This window comes from Drosophila mojavensis, unplaced genomic scaffold, assembly GCF_018153725.1.
Source record: "Drosophila mojavensis isolate 15081-1352.22 unplaced genomic scaffold, ASM1815372v1 contig_16, whole genome shotgun sequence".
Lineage (NCBI taxonomy): Eukaryota > Metazoa > Arthropoda > Insecta > Diptera > Drosophilidae > Drosophila > Drosophila mojavensis.
Window position 1 is genome coordinate 8,624,501 of NW_025318693.1, and position 21,372 is coordinate 8,645,872.

The 21,372-nt window shown below is 38.4% G+C and overlaps 3 protein-coding genes across 7 annotated transcripts; 2 read left to right on the forward strand and 1 right to left on the reverse strand.

The window, feature by feature from the left end:
- Positions 1–445: 445 nt before the first annotated feature.
- LOC6572983 (ferritin subunit) lies at positions 446–3,405 on the reverse strand. Of its 2 annotated transcripts, XM_001999049.4 has the most exons (5): positions 3,389–3,405; positions 3,091–3,323; positions 2,660–2,776; positions 1,448–1,725; positions 446–1,384 (listed from the first exon to the last, which is right to left on the reverse strand). In XM_001999049.4, exons 2-5 carry the CDS (start codon positions 3,227–3,229, stop codon positions 1,103–1,105), a joined length of 816 nt encoding a protein of 271 aa, XP_001999085.2. In that variant the 5' UTR covers positions 3,230–3,323; positions 3,389–3,405; the 3' UTR covers positions 446–1,102. The 2 variants fall into 2 exon arrangements, with proteins under 2 accessions (XP_001999085.2, XP_015022166.1); XM_015166680.3 differs by lacking the exons at positions 2,660–2,776; positions 3,091–3,323; positions 3,389–3,405 and adding an exon at positions 1,824–1,919.
- Positions 3,406–4,488: 1,083 nt separating this feature from the next.
- On the forward strand, positions 4,489–6,269 carry LOC6572982 (soma ferritin). Of its 3 annotated transcripts, none has more exons than XM_015166679.3 (4): positions 4,489–4,598; positions 4,860–4,989; positions 5,194–5,220; positions 5,305–6,269. In XM_015166679.3, exons 2-4 carry the CDS (start codon positions 4,878–4,880, stop codon positions 5,868–5,870), a joined length of 705 nt encoding a protein of 234 aa, XP_015022165.1. In that variant the 5' UTR covers positions 4,489–4,598; positions 4,860–4,877; the 3' UTR covers positions 5,871–6,269. The 3 variants fall into 3 exon arrangements, with proteins under 3 accessions (XP_015022165.1, XP_043863164.1, XP_001999084.1); XM_044007229.1 differs by having other exon boundaries at positions 5,215–5,220; XM_001999048.4 differs by lacking the exon at positions 5,194–5,220 and having other exon boundaries at positions 4,490–4,598.
- A 7,149-nt stretch (positions 6,270–13,418) lies between these two features.
- LOC116804894 lies at positions 13,419–14,982 on the forward strand. 2 transcript variants are annotated; one of them, XM_032733762.2, is made up of 2 exons: positions 13,419–14,110; positions 14,540–14,982. In XM_032733762.2, exons 1-2 carry the CDS (start codon positions 14,089–14,091, stop codon positions 14,839–14,841), a joined length of 324 nt encoding a protein of 107 aa, XP_032589653.1. In that variant the 5' UTR covers positions 13,419–14,088; the 3' UTR covers positions 14,842–14,982. The 2 variants fall into 2 exon arrangements, with proteins under 2 accessions (XP_032589653.1, XP_032589654.1); XM_032733763.2 differs by having other exon boundaries at positions 13,420–13,990.
- The last annotated feature ends 6,390 nt before the right edge of the window (positions 14,983–21,372 follow it).

Here is a 21,372-nt window from a genome sequence, read left to right on the forward strand (position 1 = left end):
ACATAAGACATCAGACTCAAGACCTAAAACCCAAGTCCGAAGACTTACAAGATAAGACGCACGACCCAAGAACCAAGAAGGAAGACCAAAACTAAAACCAAGACCAAATCTTAAAATCCCACACCCAAGACCTAAGACCCAAGATCCAGGAGCGCGAGACCGAGCAAGGCGACAACCAAGATCGAAACTAAAATCAAAACCAAGATCATTAAGATCTCTCTTGACTAGAAGGGTTTCAGTTTTCAATTTTTTTTTTTATGACATTAGCTTCAAATAAATAAATAAATAAATCCTACATTCGCTACGAATACAAAACAAAGTTTTACAACTTATGTTCTTATACCAAACATTGTAAGAAAAAATAAATATATTACACTTTCCAAATACTTACCTTCCATTAATATTACAAAAAAAATTAAATTGTATAAGTGAAAGACAATAAAACTTGGTTTGATCGTAGTCTTTATTAAGTTAGTATTATTATTGACTAATTGACAGAAAAATATACGTTTTATAATATATATATTTGTGTATATCATGTACTTGTTTATATCTAAATATGGATTATTCAATTTGCAATGATTTGCTGACTCGGGAATTTTCCCGTAGTCGTAGAACGTAGATTTGAACTTTTGAGCACGTGTACTCGAGGCGAGATAACGAAACAGTTATACGTAACAAATATTGTAAATAAATCACAACTTTTGACTGTCATACTTGTAGCAATTGATAAAGGTATGACGCCTGATTAGTGCTAAGCCCCAGGTGGAGAGCGGGATTGATAAGAAAAGAACTCGTGGATTTGACTGTGCCTTGGAATGAAATTGAATTCAAACAGAACGTGATATATATTTATTTGGCCAATACTTGATTTTCATTCGGAAACAAACGATAAAAAAAGAGAAAGTATTTTACTTTTGAGTATGATTTAATTATAAACTAATTTTTGCAAAAATGATCGTGTGGATAACAAAATACTTGATGCGATGGAGTATCTGCTGCAGAGGCTAGTAACAGTTAATTTTAAATAGATATCTTTCGGGGAGCACAGTATAAACTATGAATAGCTTGCTAGACAATGAGTTGAACTTGGGGATGTAGTTTACATGTTCTTGTCGAACAGGAATTCGCCCAACTCTCCCTGGGAGGACATCATCTTCTCCAATGTGGTGATCTTGCCAGCCAGCTCGCGTTGGCCAGTCAGCTGCTCCTCCAAGTAGACACCGGTCAGGTAGTCAACCAGATGGTAATCGTTATCATCAGCCTTCTTGGAGTTGCCCTCGCAGGTCTTAATCAGATCGCGAATGGACTTGGTGACCTCGGTCTCCAGCTTGAAGGCATCCTCCAAAGCAGACAGTCCAGTCCAGTTCTTTACCTTGACAGGCTATAAGAGGACAATCGTAAAGGTCCCAGAAAATCTACTAAGAATTTTTATCAAATTACTTACCGATACTTTGATTAGGTCCTTCACGGTGTGGGTCAACTCGCCACGCATTGACAGGTATTCGATCAGCTTGGCTCCATGCTCGCGCTCTTCCTTGGCAGCCTTGAAGAAGTGTTCGGCGAAACCAGGACGATTGACGGTATCGTTCGAGAAATAGGCAGCCATGGCCAGGTACTGCATGGAGGCATTGATCTCCTTCTGGATCTGCTCCCGCATGCTCCTAATGCAGGGCTCCTTCATGTCCGGCCATCCCCTGAATGCAGCATTTGACTTGATGTTACCTATAGAGAGAGAGATTAATTGAAATTAAGTCATTAATATAAATATAAAACATTCAAATTACACAACAATTTATGCTTATTTCATATGCAGCACCTACACTTTGAGGTTTCTTGATTATAATCTTGACTTTCGATTTCTTGCTGCTTTTTATTTTTCAAGTCCTGGATAACACTTGACTGTTGATCTCTGTGTGCTAAGGGGTGCGAGGGGTGGTTAGCGTTGGCATTACGTAAACTGCAGTGGTTATTGCATATGTATGCATGTATGTATGTGTATAATGCAAACTAATGTTTCTTGGAACAAGTAAAGCGTGTGCAAAAGTAAAATGCAGTTATTTCCTAAGTTCGCTCTCTCGTTCTCATCTCCATATTTTTGCTCTCTGCGCATTGCGATAACGCGCATAAGTGTCGCCATAGCAACGGCATTTGTTTTGGTTTCGTGCCGTGTGCAAAAATGCCCGCTTCTAGTCCAACTCAGCTAATTCTATCTCACTCGCACATTCAAGCTTGAGCTCGAGCCGTGTGCAAAACAACAAAAACATAATGCGGGAATTGTAGCTGAGGACGCGAAAGGCAGAAATTTAACTTCACACATACAATATATGGAAATTAAGATAATCTGTTACATAAAGCCACCAAAGTTAGCGAAAGTTCGTTAAATTGATTTAATATTTAGAGATTTGAATAACTTCCAGATTATACGATGAAGAGAGCAGACCAGCACAACAGCTGACCTAGCGCTCTCTTAGTTTCGAGTGCGCACGCCCCGCTGCTCTTAATAAACTCTCACTCACGCTCTCTCTCTTTGTTTGGGCGAACGGTTCGTCGCCATTGAATGGAATTGCGTCGAATTTTATTGTTTTTTTTCAAAATATTTTTGTTTTGTTTAAAAGAATGAAGCAACTACTAAATATCATATATTTAAATTACTTACATTGCAAATTGTCTGCCTGAGCCATGTTGATGGCGGCCAGAACGGTCAGTAGACAAAAACTCGCACAAAATTTCATCATTTTATTCTTCGGGTTCCTCTTGTTGTTGTTGTTGATGTCTTTACACAAAATCACAGAACAAATTATATCACTTTCAGTTAATAAATCAATGCAAACAGTTCTTGTTTACGTGCTCTGTCTAAATGCACAAATGAAAATGAAACAATTTGGTTGCTCGACCAATTTTAAATAGAGAAGTTTCTAGGCGATCTGTTATCTCGTCTCAATTGTCTATCAAAGCTACCGTTATGCACACTGGCATAGAAGGCAAAGCTTGCTTTTTCAATTCAATTGGACTTAGTGGTGGATTATTTGATCTTTCCGGTACCTTATGATACCGTTTTATATACCCTGACAAACTTTTCACACGTACTTGGAATTTTTCGTAATTCTTCTGCTTTACGCGCCTTCGCTATGTGAATGCAAACTGTCGGTGCCTGTGTCGAGCAAAACACTTTTAAACGCTTCGTCGTTGGCCGCTCTCGCTCACAAAGAGCGCTGTGTGAGTACATGCAATACGTGTACGCTGTATGTGAGCCTCTGTGTGTGTGCGTGTGAGTTCGCTCTTATCAATTCAATATGTCGTCGTACGGCTTGTTATTGTTGCTATCGCATTGAAAATATAATGTATACCATTTGATAGACGCATGTACTTGATTTACCACACTTACTTCCACACGTCCTCAATATAAAACCTCCTCTGTTCGACAGCACTATCGTTGCTGAATTTAGCCTAACTCCAATATGGCCGTATGGCTGTTTGACCGCAGAAGCTGCTCAGTCAGCTGTTCTTTGTTACACATTTACCCTGTAAAATGGGTGTATTAACTTAGACATACGAATGACGTAACGAAGAAATACTTTATGAATTGTAACAAATTGTTTAGCTTCGAATACATGGTACAGTGTATTTTTATATAACAATACATAATAATAATGAATGTTTATTTCTAAGTAAATATTTATACATTTATGTGATGTATGGTCTACCGTCTAGGGTATGGCAAAACCGACTCCTTGTTCTTTTCTTAGTTTTGACTGCTACATGCCATGGGTTGCCATGCACCTTTGTTTAATATAAATAAAATTTGATGGTTTAATACCTAACGTGAAGCAGAAACATGGATATTGTAGGATCAATCAAGATATTGATTGACTATCAGTGCGAACATGACAACTAATGCAGAGTAGTCATAGCATAAATGATGTCAGATGTTTGATAAGAGTCATGTCAAATGATAACAAAACATGTAATAACCGAATACCTTCTGATTACTATCGTTTATTTTTGAAAATTTATGGCATTAGATTGCTTTTCAATATTAAGTAGTCATTGTTACAGCTTGATATAGATTTTATCCCACGTGGGTTGCTTATACATATTTCTCCTTACTAAAATTAATTTGAATTCAATGCACGTATAACTGAGGTTCGCTCGAGTCTATTTCTAGTCATATGATGAAATAGAAAGATTCAAATTAATGCAAGAACTTTCAACAGCCTGGTAACTCTATTCAGCATTGAGAACTCAAGCAACTTGTGAGTGCCTGAGTCACAAAGAAAAACAACATACGAATAATAACAACAACAACAACAGAGACGCGGCCATATTGCCTGAGCCATGTTTGACTGACATCGAAATCCCCCGGAGAGACGACGACGAGTGCAAAACAACATACCCATACACTCTCTATCTCGCACTCACACTCGCGCACTCACGCACACTGGCACACTGAGTGCGGTGCTGCCGAGGCATAGAAACGAGACAAACGCAACGCTATAAACAGCAGTTCAGAAATTGAGTTCCAACAAGCAGCACGTAAGAAAACACGAAAATCAAAGCAGAACAACTTTTAATTAAATTTAACGCGTCTATTTAAAGTAAGTGGTACACTTCAATTGTTGGCTAATTGCTACGATTATAAATAGTGTAAAAATAATATATTTAAACTATTAAAAACAAATCAGTTGCAAGCGACTTGAAAAATCGTTCGCGAGAGAGAGAAAGAATGTTCAAGAAAACTCTACGACGCAAAAGTGGCTGATTTGTTTTTCATTGAATCACATTAACTAGAAACAGTGTGACAGATTTTGAAATTCAAAATACGTCTAATTGTGAAATTCCATTTATTCTTATTCTAGAAAGTGAAAACAAATAAAATGAAATATTTCATTGCATTCGTTTTGGTTGCGGGCCTCTGCGCTCTTGCGCAGGCCCAAGAGCAGAGCTGCCAAGTAGACGTTCAGTCTGCTTGCGGACAGAGTGCCAACGGTGAGTACAAAAAGAAAAAATACTGTATGAAATAAGAGAATGAATGAGCGCACGAATGGAAGAGAGTGCAAGAGAGCGATTGAATGATTATTAGTATGAGCGTGTGTTAGTGTGCGTGTTTGTGTGCATGAGCAGTTGATCCGGTTTTAACTGTAACTGTGTATTGTTTTCTGAATATCTTATTTTTAAAAATAAACAAACAAGCGCTCATGGCATTTTTCTCAGGCGAAAGTAAGCAAAAAACACTTCCTCATTATAATTAGGCAAGCCCAACTCACAGAGCTAAAATTTTACCTTCTCTTTGTTGTTTCTCAGGTGGTGTGGCAAATTGTAATGCGCGCTATGCTGCCATTGGACATCTGGAGCATAAGATGCAGGACTACATCCACTTGCAGCTGAAGAAATCATACGAATATCTGCTGATGGCCACCCACTTTAACTCGTACCAGATGAACCGCCCCGGCTTCCAGAAGCTCTATCAGGGTCTCTCCGATCGCGCTTTCGACGATACCATTGCCCTCATCAAGCAGGTGACTCGTCGTGGTGGCTCTGTCGACTTCAGCAAGCCCCATCAGCAGGGTGTTGCCCAGCCCCCAGAGGTGCATCTGAATGAACTGGAGTCTCTGGCACGTGCTTTGGACAACGAGAAGGAGCTGACCAACGGCGCCATTCATGTGCACACCAGCGCCACCCACGGCACCACTGATAACCGCATCCACGATCCCGAGATGGCCCACTATCTGCAGGAGAACTTCTTGAGCAAGCAGGCAGCATCTGTCCGCACCCTCTCTGGCTATGCCAACGATCTGTCCAAGTTGGTGAGCGTGCGCGAACCCGCCCTTTCGGTCTACCTGTTCGACGAGTATCTGCAGAAGCAATAAGCAGTTATCTCCTCTCTATCGCAACTCTTATCAAAATTCACTCATCTGTTAATTTGCTAGTATTACAAAGATTCCAAAACGAAAATAAACCCCCGAAACGCTGCGTTCTGTAAATTAAAATTGTCATTTGAGTTGTGTTTAATATAATAATAAATTGAAGCGCAGCAGCCACAAAAGCAAAAACAAAAACAAAGTGAAGTAACATCTGATTTCCTATCGACTATTGAATTATTTACTACATCAACACAAACACACACATACTATATGCACATACACACACACTCACATATTTGTGATAAAGTTTAAGTAAGCAGCATTCGCTTGAACAAATATATCTTTAAATAATTATGTTACCAAGCTAAATAAATAAATAAATAAAGTCAACCAATATACGCAGTATATCATGTTTTCTTTCCTCATGTTTAGCATGCAAAAAAATTCTCAAAACAAATCGCAGCTGTCTACTTGCTCTTCGTCTAGCTGATAACGAACTGCGGGTGTACTTTGAATGCGAGTCTGACTACAAAGCGTCAAGTGCGGCATATAGAGCAACTAAGTATACACAAATTGGACTATACTATATGACAAATTCGAGTGCGAGTGACGCGGCTGGATCTTTGATCTATGCAAATAATAATTCGCTTTCATTGCTGTGAAAAGGGACAAAGAAATATCTACAAAGGCGAAATGTTTGCTATATGCATACGTGGGGTGGGAATAGTGCTTTCTCAATAAAGAATTTAATTTATTAATAAACGTATTTAATTATTTACTATCAGGCCAGGAATCTTCTAGTTAAGCTTTCTATTGAAAGAACTACTGTTGCCTTCAGGGTTATGTAATTTGTTAAGCCGAAAATTGTCTATAATTTATTGTACTAGATAGGCCTACATGTACGTCATATCTGGTATATTTAAGCTAGAGAATTTTGTACTTCTTCTCTCTAACTTTATGATATATTGCACTTGATAGATATCTATAACATGTTATATCTGATATTTATAATCTGTGGCATTTTAAAAGATTTCTTTAGGTCTGTCTCTCTCTAGTTCCAATGATAAGACTATTTTGATGCATTGCAGTTGATGAATTGCTGATCTACATAACAATGTAGTCTATATCTTATCGGGCGGTACTAAAACTGAAGTAGTATTAAAGCCACGTTTCATTGTAGTGAAACACGTCATATTTTTCATTTCTATTTGCTTACGTCGGGATTTATCGCCCGTTGCACACGATTTCCGGTTGACTGTGGGAGGCCATGTTCTCCTCTAGGGCAGCCATTTTGGCTGCTGACTAAGCCAAGGCTGACTAACGGTAAGACGCACTAGACATTCTATCTCTCTCTCTCTCTCTCTCTCTCATTTACTGTCTCTCTTAATCCCAGTCTGCCTCGGGCTGACGTGTTCTACTCTGACGCTGCAACGCAGTTTCCTTATCTTTAATTTCGATGCGAATTGCAATTATTGTAAATATTTTCCATGACTGTCTCCCCTCTCTCACACTTGCTCACACACACACACAGACATACTTTATATGGGAAGCAGCCACGCAGAAGAGCCATTTATCAATTAGTGACGCCCATTCAATTGGGATTTTATTCGTTTATATTCTCGTCTATGGACCACTTGCACGTAAAATGCACGTCCATTGGCTCAATTTTGTGCGATAGTGTGTACTATATAATTATAGGTCGGAGGTCATCAAAATCTGGGCAATAGACGCGTGTTATGCTGTAATTAGAATATGACAGCCAACAACCAAATGGCGACCATAAAGGCAACGATGCTCGCATAACGGTTAAGTTAAGAGTGCGATTATGATACAATGGAGCAGGGGACATATGGGACTACGACTCCGAAATGGGCTCTGCGACCCTGCTGGCCTGCACTGGTCATTAAATATTAATCCACTTAATATTAATTGCGCTGATTTGCGGCCAAAGGAGGTATACATAAATGTATAGAGTATATTCTATGTATGAGGGTTCCTCTTCCATAATTGCGGTCATTTCGAGTGTATTTGTCAAGGGTTTTAGTGGGCTTACACGCACACGTCTCGCACACATGCGACGCCGTTGCCTAATGTCTAATTGCTTTTGCTCACAAAGGTCCATGGGCGTGTGTCCGTAGAACCCTTTTGGCCAAATGCCTCATAAAGGTGCTCTAAAACTCCAAATTCTTCAATTAATTTATGCATTTTAATAAACGCGCCAAGCAATTAGCTTCATGTAGAAAACTATTTCATTTATGTTGTTGTTGTTGTTGCTGTTGTAGTTGTTGCTGTTGCTGCGGCTGCTGCTGCCGCCAGCTGTTGTCAAAGGATTCGCCAAAAGGATTCATATAAATTTATGGTCACATGTGTGTCTGTGTGTGTGTGAGTATGTGTGTCTGCCCGTCTGTATGCAAAAATAGCAATTTAATTTCGTTTTATTGCATTTGCCATTTGCAGCCAGTGAACAGCAGCTGCGCCACAGAACTTCAATAAATAATCCAATTCATTCTCTTTTATTCGAAATTTTAATGAATATCTTCAAACTTTACGCCTGCAAATTTCTTTGGACGCCTTCAACTATAACAAATGAAAAGCTAAAATTCAAATATTCCATGCATTTTTATACCCTGAACCCATTGAAAATGGGAAATCAGGGTATAATGGTTTTGTTAAAAGTATGTAACAGGCAGAAGGAGGCGTGGCAGACCCCACAAAGTATATATATTCTTGATCAGGGCGACGAGCTGAGTCGATTTGGCCCTGTCCGTCTGTCTGTCCGTCCGTCCGTCCGTCCGTCCGTCCGTATGTATGAACGCGTCGATCTCAGAAGATATAAGAGTTAGAGACTTGAAATTTTTTTTCCTAGGTCCGTGTGTATCACGCGCATATCAAGTTTTTCTTTTTATATCGATAACTACTCCCTTTATTTTATTATCGATTAAAAACCTTATCGAAAGCTAGTTATTTAATTATATCTCCTACACCTTTAGAGCTAGAGCTTGCAAATTTTAAATGTAGACTTAAATATATTTTATATAATTTCGATTTTTGTTGTAATTTACCCCCCACCCCTATATCCACCCCCTCACCCTCACCTTTGTAAAAGGCGTATTTCAAGTACTAGAGACGTGTGCTTTGGAATGTACATACATTTTCACCATATGATTACGCTCTGAAAGTTTCATTAAGATTGTACGTCTAGAAATTAAATTATTCAACAAATAAATGCTTATAATGTTGCCCACACTGCAGCGCAGCCCAAGTGCAGTCGCTGCTTACTGCGGAGTTAGCAGAGCGCGTTCTAATACGTGCGTAGTGCGTAGTATATCAAATTAGAGGGTTCAGGGTATCTCCTAGTCGAGCAGTCTCGACTAGAGTCTTCTTACTTGTTTTTATATAAAAATGCAATTTTCTTGAAGTAAGCAATATACAAAAATGTTATTTGAGTTTTTAATTTTGTTTCATATTTTATGTGGATTTACCCTTTTAAAGTCTTGGAAAAAGAATTAGTGTGCTGCACACAGTATGATAAAGATCAATATTGGACTAGATTTTTTAAAGCAGAATACGGAAATTATCCAATTGGCGTAAAATCGTAAATAAAGTAAAAACAAGTAAGAAAGCTCTAGTCGAGACTGCTCGACTACGAGATCCCCTGAACCCTTGGAGCAATAGATATTTCAATACTTTTTCGCGACTTTCAGCTTACACAAGAAACACGCACACACACACACACACACGCACGTACGCACACACAGGTAAACATACACACACACGCATAAAGACACACATACACATACACACACACATACACATACAAGCAACCACGCATAAACACGCATGGGCTGCAGTGTGCGCTTACTATGAGAACTTAATTGTTTAATAACTTTTTTTATGGACGTACGATCTTCATGAAACTTTTAGATTATGATTATAACATGAATATGCATGTAAATGCCAAAGCACAAGTCTCTAGTATATGAAATACGCATTTTACAAAAGTGAGGGTGAGGGGGTGAATTTAGAGGTGGGGGGGTAAATTTTAACAAAAAACCGAAATTGTATAAATTGCATATAAGCATACATTAAAAATTTGGAGACTCTAGCAATAAAGGTGTAGAAGATATAATTTTATAACTGGGTTTCGATAAGGTTTTTTATCGATAAAAAAAGATCGGGATGAGTTATCGATTTTTAATGATAAACTTGATATGCGCGCTGTAATTACGGACATTTTAAAAAAAAATTTGAAGTCTCTAGCTCTTATATCTTCTGAAATCGACGCGTTCATACATACGGACAGACGGACAGACAGACGGACAGGGCCAAATCAACTCAGCTCGTCACCCTGATCAAGAATATATATACTTTGTGGGGTCTGCCACGCCTCCTTCTCCCTGTTACATACATTTCAACAAAACCATTATACCCTGATATCCCATTGAAAATGGGTTCAGGGTATAAAAAGTATTGGAGAAGAAATACTTTAAGGAAAATGAGGAATCTATAATTGTAGGGTTCTTCCTTAAATGCGATGAAATGTGAAACATAATTATTCAATCAAAGATTGACCATGAGTAGCTAAGGTCTAAATCTTAAATATTTTATTATATTTAAATGTTAGTTATATTATATTTAATATTACACGAAAATTATAGATTGATTGGTTTAATATTAATATTTTTATGTATATATTTTAATTGACTTTGCATAAACAATTATATACTATTAAGAGGATCAATAATAACTTTCCTTACGATTTTCCATAGTCGTTATCAAACACATTCATCTTCATTTTCTGGGCGCCTTACTTTTATTGTGTAAGTCTAGGCTTTAACATTTCTGTAGCAAATTATATAATTTACCATAACATTTTTAAATTAAGATCTCAGCTATACTTTTTTTATATATCAGCTATTTGCATTGCAGTACACATTTTAATATTTAGTCATTAAAGATAGAAGATTTTATTCTATTCTAATATTTCCAGCTCAGTTCAAAATCTGTTTTGGTAATACATAATTACCTCGGAATCTTCTTCTATACTATGTCATAAAATACATTCTTCATATTTCTCAAAATAAAGTTTCGAATAACATAACATATTTTCGAGCACCTGTTCTCCCCCTAAGTACCTAAGTACCCCCATTTAAATATTATATGGGCATATTGTGTCTCTCGGCAACTTGTGCGTAATAAAGCGATTTGCATAGTCAATCGGCTCACTTTGAAATCGATAGCTAAACAATTTGGCCAAACAATGGCAATATTGAGGCTATGCAATCCATTGGGATCGAACGATTAGCAGAGCAATCGAATCAGGGCCCATAATCAGGGCAAACAAACTAATGGATTTCCGATAAGCGAACCGTTGATAAGACTAAGAGTACAAATAGGTTTTATTTTGCTGTTGTTGTTGTTGTTTTTATTGTTGTTGTTGTTGCTATTGCCTTTTGTTGTTTTTTTGCATAAATGAAATGTTTTGCAAAATCTCATATAGTTGAATCGTATTGCAGGGTGGATCAGCGGCAGGCATTGCAACCTGAAACGCTGAGATGCTGAGCCACCCCAGTGGGCACAGCTGCCGGCAGTCAATTTGAATAAATCCACTTTTCAAGGTCAGTGGGTAAAACAAGTTGCGAAATTTTTCAGCACACCCCATTGCAAAAAACAAAGACAACAATTCGAGCTGAGGTCTAGCACTATTGGACATTGACATGCCCTGTAAATAGAGACATTGATACTACTACTATTTACTTTCATACTTATATTAATACTAGCAGTGATGCTAATACTAATACTAATGTGAATACATACACATACTTAGACTAATACTAATGCAAGTACTTATTACTTATAGCATGTATAGTAAGGCTCATGAAATTGGACAAACTGATACTAATTCTAATAATAATAATAATACTAATGTATACTAACACCAATGCTAATACAAAAGCTAATATATACTCATAGTTATACTATTACTATAACTAATGCTAATGCTGATGCTAATGCTAATAGTAACATCAATGCTGAGCCCAATTCTAATTATAGTACTTATGATAATGGTAATACTAATGCTAATGCTAATGTTAAAACTAATGATCATAAAATCATTAGATCAGGATTATCATGATAATGATAGTAGTAGTAGTAATAGTATTAATACTAATAATTCAATACTAATACTAATAATTCAATTCACAACTTACCTCTGCTTTGGCTTTCAAGCCACCTTCTGCTCTAAAATACAGGGTATAAGAAGCCACCCCATTGCGTGCAATTGGGGTTGTGATTGTTTTTGTTGCTGTTACTTAGAGCCTTGAAGCGGAAATGGTCAAAAATGACATGTGGCTGGCGAAATTTGCATACGCACAACGCACAAATGCCAAAATGCCAAAATGCGAATTTGCAGAGGGAGTATCTAAATTAGGGGCGGGCAGGACTAACCAGGACAACGCAGGCAGTCGAGCTGGTCATGCGTAGGGCAAGGCACGCGCCAAATGCAGCTAAAAAACTGAAAGGCAACTGTACAACATTGCCGGAACTGGGATAAGGGCAGGCAGAGAGTGGGACAGAGAGAGACTTAAGCGAGGCCTTCAGGGTGGCATTCACATTCATTTATTTCGGGTGCATAACTTGCAATGAGCATAATTTTGGCCCGCTCACTCAAATATTTATGGCAAATTTGCTGGAGCACTAAATTAAAATTCAATAAATCATCATTTATATTTCAACTGACTGCATGGAGTGCACTTTCTCTTCCACTCTCTGGCTCTCGCTCTCGCTCTCTGTCTATCTCACGCCTGGCTGGCTAGAAAAAGTTGATCGAAATTTCATTAGTGTCTGCTGCGCTTTTTTGTTTAAGTTTGGCATTTAGTTTTGCAATTATCCTTTTGCAATTTGCCGCCATCCAGTGTTGGCTGTGTGTCCTGTGCGTCTCCTGTGTTTGCAAACTTTTCCCAAACACTGCAAAACTTTCCAATGTGCAGTTTTTCCGCTTGTTTATCTCACTCACTCTATCTCTCTCCCACTCTCTATCGCGCTTTACATCGTATTCTAGCTTTAATTCCGCCTTCAACTGTTGCGAATGTCCTGATTTAGCTGCATTTTATGACAGTGCCGAAGTTCGGTTATTTTTTGGCCTGCTAATTAATTTTTGCGTGTCGCCAACGACTCTGTCAACTTGCAGCTAATTGTTATTGTTTCAACTACCGTCGAGAGGGTGTTGCTGCCAGTATTGCGGTTTCAAATTGTGCAGCTCTCTTGTGTGTGTGTGTGTGTGTGTGTGTGCGTGTGTGTGCAGCAAGGCGAAAATTTGCGCCATAAACATAAAAATTAACGACTGCCACAAGTTGTAAAAGACAAAGGCAGCGCACACGCACACTCACACACCCGCACACTCTCACACATGTACACACATACGTATACCTTGCTAGTTTTGGTCAACATTAAAATCAGTTTTTATGTTGCAACCACACCTACCAATTGTGGCTGCTACGTGCTGCATGCCTCCGCCAGTTGCTCTTGATTAAAAATCAACAGGAAACATCATTCGAAATGGCCGGAAGATTATTTAGCCTAGCTAACGCTAAAGCCAAAGTCAAAGCCAAGGCGAAAGCGAAAGCGAAAGCGCTTTGCCAGCTGATAGTCTGGACGGCAATTCTGAAAGATTCGCTTTTAGCTGACAGCTTGAATGCTTCACTTCCCTTGCTCTAAGCATAAGCGGATTAAAGCGACTCCGCCTCAGCTGCAAGAAAAGAGAGAGAGAGAGAGAATGAGGAGAAAAGATCTGAACTACACGAAATTTTAATGCCCTTACAAAAATGGAACTTGGTAAAATATATATTTCTTTATCTGTATCTACAATCTATTTATATTAGATATTACTAAGATATTTTTCTTATAATTATCAAAATACAGTAAGACGACTACTACGAATTTTTAAGCAAATTTTAATCTAATATTAATAATCTATTTTCATCTCTCATTTAAGTTTTTGAATATTTCAATTCAGAAATACATATCAAATCTTTTCAATCTACTTCAAACTTTCATTCAAGAACAGTCTTCCTTTAAAAAATATGCTACTTCTTTTTTGGAATTATCAATGCCTTCTATGAAATGTGAGTACCCTCCTCAAGAGGGTATTATAAAATGTTTCGGCATTATTCGCACCAGGCTCGCGGATGGCAGAGCAGCTCGTGCCGTATAAAGTGGCTGGATGACAGTGCGATTAACTTGCTGTAAGCCATAAATGTTGCAAGTGCAACGCTCACAATCCCCCCGCCCACTCTCTGGCAGCTGTTGCCTCTGGCAATCGCCTCCACTAATTTTGTATGCATGAGCTGAAATGAAGAGCAGTGCGGACGAAAAAAATAATTGTAAACTGTCTGGGCGTGGGCATTCAGTCAGTGGTAGGGGCGTGGCACTTGGCATAAACGCCTTAACGTTCATAATGCGCTGCGCTCCTCCACAGTGGCATTGCTGTGCGGCACTTAAAAAATCAAGTCCATCGCAGCCGCAGACCCACAAGGATCAAGGACTTCAAGCCACATCTCCCCCTCCCCCAGATGCTGGCAACATTTTAATCCATATTTCTTGCCGTCTGGCAGACAATTTCAAAGATAATAGCATACATATAGATGGTATTCCTCTTCTTTTTTTTGTTGCAGACGCAGTCAAGGATTACGATTACCATGCACCACACAGAAATTGCCCGGACGCGGCATCTGGCAGCTGCAGTGCCAGGACATGCCAGAACGAGCCAGAACGAGCCAGGATGAGCCAGGACGAGCCAGGACGAGCCGGTGCGAGTTATTGCAGCCGGACGGACCACTGCAACTCGCGCACTAAGCGACGACATGGCCAAAAAAATTATCATTCGGCTATAAATTGGGGCAAGCACTTGGAGCAGCAGCAGCAACAGCCGCAGGAGCAGCAGGAGCAGGAGCAGCTGAAACAGATGCAGCATTAACAGTTTCAGCAGCGATTATAGTGGATTTTATTACCAACATAGTCGATTATCTTATATAGAGTAAATGCACTCTGAAAGATTTTTCGGCCTATTCTGTTGACAGTCTTCCTATAGATAAATAAAATTATATTTTATCAGGCACTTATAGGGCACTTCTCCAGAAGAGTCTATAACTAAATTACAAAGGAAACCAAGGCGTTCGCACGCGACAAAAGTATAATTTTCTAGAGAAATGTCTATATGCTTATAGTTAATATACAACTGATTGAAACTTGAACCCCTAGGAACGAGAAGTGTGGATTTTAAAAATAGGCAGATGAACAATGACTCTGGCCCTCAGCGATAAGAATGTGTAAGAGAATGTAAAAGCCCAGACTCAGAAGACTAATAATAATGCGAAACTAAACAACATGATAAATAGTTAAGTGTATTCGCTCAATCCGATTCCATTCCGAGTCTGAGTAACTGAATCGATATATAATTAAGGATATATAATTATTCTAGAAATTCAAACCAGAGCTTGAGCACATAAATAAATAAATAGCTATTTGATTGTAGTTCATTAGATATGTATATGTATTCAACATAAGTCTATAAATATATATATATTTATAATCGCTTTCCCTTTAATTCCGCATGCATTATCCACTTTGCTTAATTAAACGAATCGAATTGCCGAAATGTTGAGCAACTCTTTGCTGGCTTTTGTGCCTAAATGCAGTGTAAATAAGTAATTAGCTCACACTCTGGGCTGATTTCATAATGCACAATTTGCAATTAGCGGGTAGCATATACCCCTTGCTCATACCCAGTGCCAGTTGAAGGAAAGGGTAGTTCAGACTTGCAGAACGCATTCGCAGACTTGGCTGCAGTTTCGCCTCCAGCGAGAATTTCAATTAATTTTCACTCGATAAAGTAGGCGGCTGCGGTTACAATTTGTAGGCGGCTGGACAGCAAGGGCGTGGCCACACTTCGCAACAGTCAAAACGGACGGACGCCCACTCGCCCCCACTCGTTGAGGTTGATTGAAAATGCGAGCGATATGGGAACAAAGTAGCCAAGTTAATGCCAGAAATGTCGAAACTTTGTCAACGTTATGATAGCTGTACGTTGAACTCAATGGTGGATGCGATTGCGGGTGGTCTGGTGTGGTGTGGTGTAGTGTGGTGTCATAGGGGACGATTCTGTGGCTCTGCTGTCGAGCCACAACAAAGGCCGCGCCATGACGGCGGCACGTAGCAAAAGTTTTCCAAAAACAAGATAAGCAGATTTACTTAAAGTTTTTGCGAATTCCCGACGTGCTGCTGCCGCTGTCTCTCTCACCAAGGGCGGCAGATAACCAAGAATGGTGGGCGTGGCGGTGCGCTGAAAAGTGCAGTATGTCGCCCCGCCCCCTGCAGGCTGCAGTTGTTAATTAGAAACGGGAGCTGATTAGCGATAGCTATCAAGCCGCATTACATTAGCTTGGAGCTCAGGTGTGCCGAGTGGGGGACCGCGACTGCATTTACCTGTGTATTAGAGAGCGTGCAATCGACATTTGCCACCTAAATGCGACGCGCCCTGCAATCGAGTCAAAGGCAACACGTAAATGCAATCAGGCTGAAGCGCACGTAGCGATATCGAAAGGCTGTCAGAGTTGTCGGGACTCTCGGTCTATTTGAAGTGGATTAATCAGAGTGTCGCTGTCTGCCCTGACTCCAGTCGTAGTGCTTGTTTCCTCCATTGGCACGTAACGCTAAGAAGCATTTCATGTGGTTTTAAAAGCTACACGCTCGTAAATCAAACAAAGCCGAAGACCCCTGTTCCCTCTCTCGCCATCTCACTCTTTATGCAATGCAACATTCATTGAATGTATTGCCCGAACTACTATGATTATTGTTTGTTATTGATATTATTACGAGTAGTATCAGCAGCATGAACAAATACACGTATGTACCCGTAGAAATCAGCTTGGCAACAAATTGTTATCTATATTTGTTTATTCAGTTTCAACATTTCATAATGTGAATAACAGTTCGATTAGAGCTGAATGTCATGTTGTCATGGAGACTTTGCAACTGTCAAAGTTTCGTGTATCTTTCAGCATATGATATAATTTAATATCTTTTAAGTACCCCCAGTTGACTGCGATACTGGTGACACCAAGTATCGCTCAGAAAATCAGTAGAAGACCTGAAGTAATACCCAATGAATAAAACTACAAAATCTACAATACCCTTGAAGATAAATTTAAAGTCCTCAAAACTAATCATAATTATGAATAGTACTTAAATATAATAGAGTAGTACTTAAATATATAAATTAAACAAACAAATTCTAGACATAGTTAGAGCTTTTTTCATTCACCTGCTTGAGATCATTGATATTTATTTTTAAGTCCTTTAGTATAAGGAATTGTAATTTATTTGAATGTTTATCTATATATTACAGTCGAGTCTCGATAACTTACCTCGCTAATTTAAAAATTTCGATAACTCGAAAAAATTCCATCTTCTTAAAAAAAATGCGTTCTCGATAATTCTCGATAATTTGAATTTCTGTGTAAATCGAAAATTTAATTTCTGTGTGAAATACATCCCCTTGCCATTTCGAATTATCGGGACTCAAATATCTATTTTTATAAGGTACATAAAATCTATACCCATCTATCTTTATAATTAAGGTATTTAAAATATTTACCCATCTGTCTTTATCTTAAAGGCATTTAACATGGTTCTAAAATATATTGAGAAAATAAATCTTAAAATATAATATAATATAGTATATAATATAGATAAAATTTTATCGTATAAACAGTGCATGATAATGAACTTGCTTTAGATATATCACCTTAACGGGGTTTGTCTTAAGCACAGTCCTTGGTAGACTTTGACAATAACCTTTCCATACCTGCCCACAGCACCGTCATAGTCATAGGCTTAATTTGTCTCATGCACTCCTACTCCTTGTTGTGCTATACTCCACAGTGTTTACTGTACTGCAGTTGAGTTGTCAAGGGGTCGGGATCGTCAGCCAGTCAACCGCAGCAAATCAAAATAATTGCGAAAAAAAAGGCGAGACAGAGAAGTAAGCGCTGGGCCTGCTTATCGGCACGCTCGATGCGATTTTAATAACATTTTTAGAGATATTGCGCCGTTAAGGATGCCCGCAAGGACTCCGCAGGAAGCAGTCGGCAGGCAATGCTTATATTGCAAAGACATCAAACATCTAAACGGGCCAGAGCCAGAGATATCGGGGACTGCCAAGAAAACAGAATAATAATAAACAATTCGGCAATTGTCTCTTGAACTGTCGCTGCTTCTGCTGCTGCTTCTGCTGCTGCGAGGGCAGGGCATAAAGTCAAATAATAAAACATTTTAACTCGGCATTTGATGGTTGTTTTTATTTCGTTGGCATTGCGACGGGCAAATAAAAACAAAACGCACGACGGCAGTCGAGCTGCTGGCAGGATGCAAGGACATGAACCTGGCTGCAAACACCTTGAAGCGCTTTAATTTTTATGATTTGCCCCCGAGACGTCGACAAAGGCAGGCGCATCGTAAATCTAACAAGATGAGCTCGCTGCTCGCAAAATTTATGCAATTAGAAATTGATATTATACAATTTGATATCCTGTGTGCGGCGAGGACACGCGTTCGCCATGCCATAAAAAGTGCCAACTGCAATTTTTATGTTATTATTCGAATTTGAATTTTTATGCCTGCGTGACTATGCAGCGCACATACTTCGATTCGTCTGGGCGCCACAAATTTGTAGCTGCCTCTATATAATATTATTTTATTAATCATTTAATCCGGCCCCGTCGCCTGGGCGGACATTGATAAGCCGCCAAACAATAGCAAAATGTGAGAAGCGCCACAGCTGCTGCGAGTCCAGCCGCAGCTTCAGCTCCTTTTCAGCCCCGCGGCTTAGCCAAAAGATACAAAGATACAAAGTCATTACGAACGCATTCATAATTAATATATTTACATAGATTACAAAAATTTAGATCGAACTGAAGCGCACCAAGCGGAAGAAGAATTCGCTTAATGAGTTTATTAAATAATTTGTTGAGCTTAGAGCAAGTGTCCAGGCTGTGAAATACTCTGTAGAGTGCGGGAATCAACAGAGTCTTAAGATGGAATGGAGTCTTAAAAGAGATTTATAAAAGATATTTTTAGAAAAAAAAAATTAAAAATAACGATAACAAGCTGTGTAAGCATTAGAATACATTTGATAATATTTGTTGGAGCTGCTTTCTTATTAGAAACATTAAAAGACATTTTAATTGAAAACATTTAAAAAATGTTTAGTTTGATATAATACTTAAGAAAGACAAAATCAAATTAAGAAAATATTGACATAAACTCATTTGTATATTTTAGGTATTTAAAATTTAAAAACTGCATATTAATTTTAATTGTAAATAATAAATAAATATTATTTAGTGCTCTATATTTTTTCAATTTTAATTTGGAATATATTTGAAAAGGTTAAACATACAAACATTTGCGAATGTCCATATTAAATATAATATATAAATTGAAATTATTGACTGAAAATATTGGAACAAAATTTAATAACTTTTAAAAAAACTGTCTAAGCTATGCACCCTAAATTCAAGGAGTTTTAAAGGAAGTATTCGTACATATTAAAAACAAAAAACACTTTATATTCCAAACATATTGTATGAATGCAAATACTATTAAGCAAACAATGCAAAGTTAGTTCAGAATTAAAAAAAAAAAAAATTTTCGTTGATTACTTTATTACATCAACACTGTACAGCAGTCCAGCAGGAGTCCACGCATAATGAAAAGGGGGAAAAACTAAAGGCAACAGAAACTGGGAAAAATGAAGAATAACGAAAAAGCAAAATAACTGTAATAGGAATACCTCCTGGTCTTCAATCTTTGAGTTCGCGCCACCCGCGTTGGCTAATTACGAATTCAGGCGAAGGAAATAAAAACAATTTTCGAGGGTTGGTGAAATTGAAACAAATCTAATAAATGGAACCAGAAATGTGCGTACATCAAGTCTAAGTGAATTTCGAATCGAACTTTCAGCTGCACTCAGGCAGGCAGCACACGTAATGAGATCCTTGGACAGGACAACGGATCCGTTTCGGAAGCAACTGAAAAAAATTTGCATAATTTTCTTGAACAGTTTTCCATTATTTCAATGTCTGCATTTCAAGTAATTTTTTTACCCAATTTTTTTGTGTTTTTGTTTTTTTTCGTAGCTTCGCAATTAAACGTGTAATTACTCAACTGCTTAAAAATGCGCGAGATGTCCGGACTGCGAAGGGTGCGCTACCTATAGGTTTTTCGTCCTTTTCCTTTATTTTTTTTGTTTTTTAATTTGAGCCAACATTATTCTAATTGTTGTTGTTGCTGCTTGGCTAACGGAAGTTTTGCGCTTGTTTTCATTTGATTTTCGTATTTATTATGGTCTGAGTTATTAGCGCGCTCTCTCAATTACAGCAGAAGTACAACAACAACAACAACAACAAAAGTAGAAAAGTCTGGGGCTCTGTTTACTTGTTGTGACATTCTCAAGTGGTGCATAAAAATGAGCAATGGGTGGGTGAATGGGTAGCTGGGTAGGTAGAGGTGTACGAGGGAGGGGTTGCTAATTGGTGGCTTAAGGCAGTCTTCATATGGCGCTCTTCACAATGTTAAATAGAGCATAGTCGTATTTTGTCTTGTACATATACATATATGCAGTTAATAGGTGCTGTATGAGGGGTGTGTTGGTTTGCGCTTGTCGGCTGACATAGATCATTGTACGCACTACGTAGTATTTTCTGTTCATAAAGTTTAAAAGACCATAAGTCAAAAGATCATTTATTATATCTGGGTAGAGGGTATAGAAGGTCTAGAATATAGCGGAATATTAGCTTATTTCGTGGAAAAACAGCCTAAAGAAACTGAAAGACCTCTGCTAGTTTTGAAAAAAATAAATAAATAAATTAAAGAACAAAACTACCGCAGCCTGGATTCGAAGCCAAGTCGATTGCGTCAGCGCGCTTCGCGTCTACCGAAAGCTCCACGTCAGTTACAAAATGTCAAGTAGTAAATTTGCAATAAAATTCTAATATGAAATATCAATTGAGATTCTCAGAATTTGCTTTCAAGCTCAGACAGTGTCAATAGCTTAAAAGCTACTGCTTAGATCATACAGTTTTAGAGCCATTCATGCTACACTTTACTGCTGACACGGCACTTCCAAGCTTTAACAGCTTCGCTGCAACTGCATACACATCTTCCGCTGCCCATACTCATGCTCATACACTTTTCGAGCTTTTCAAGCAATAATTTCCAGTAAGTTCAGCTTTCAAGCAATCAGACATTACCATTAACAGAGCAACGGCCAGTCATTGACAATTCGCATAAGTATATAATTTTGTTTTGAACTTTATATCAACTTGCTATCAATAAATTGGCATCGATACAGATGGCGAGAGGGAACATAAGTGAACTCGACACTAATCTCTTCAAATAAAGGATATCCATAACGGTATCCGTTCAGTCTCCGGTTGATGTGCCGCAG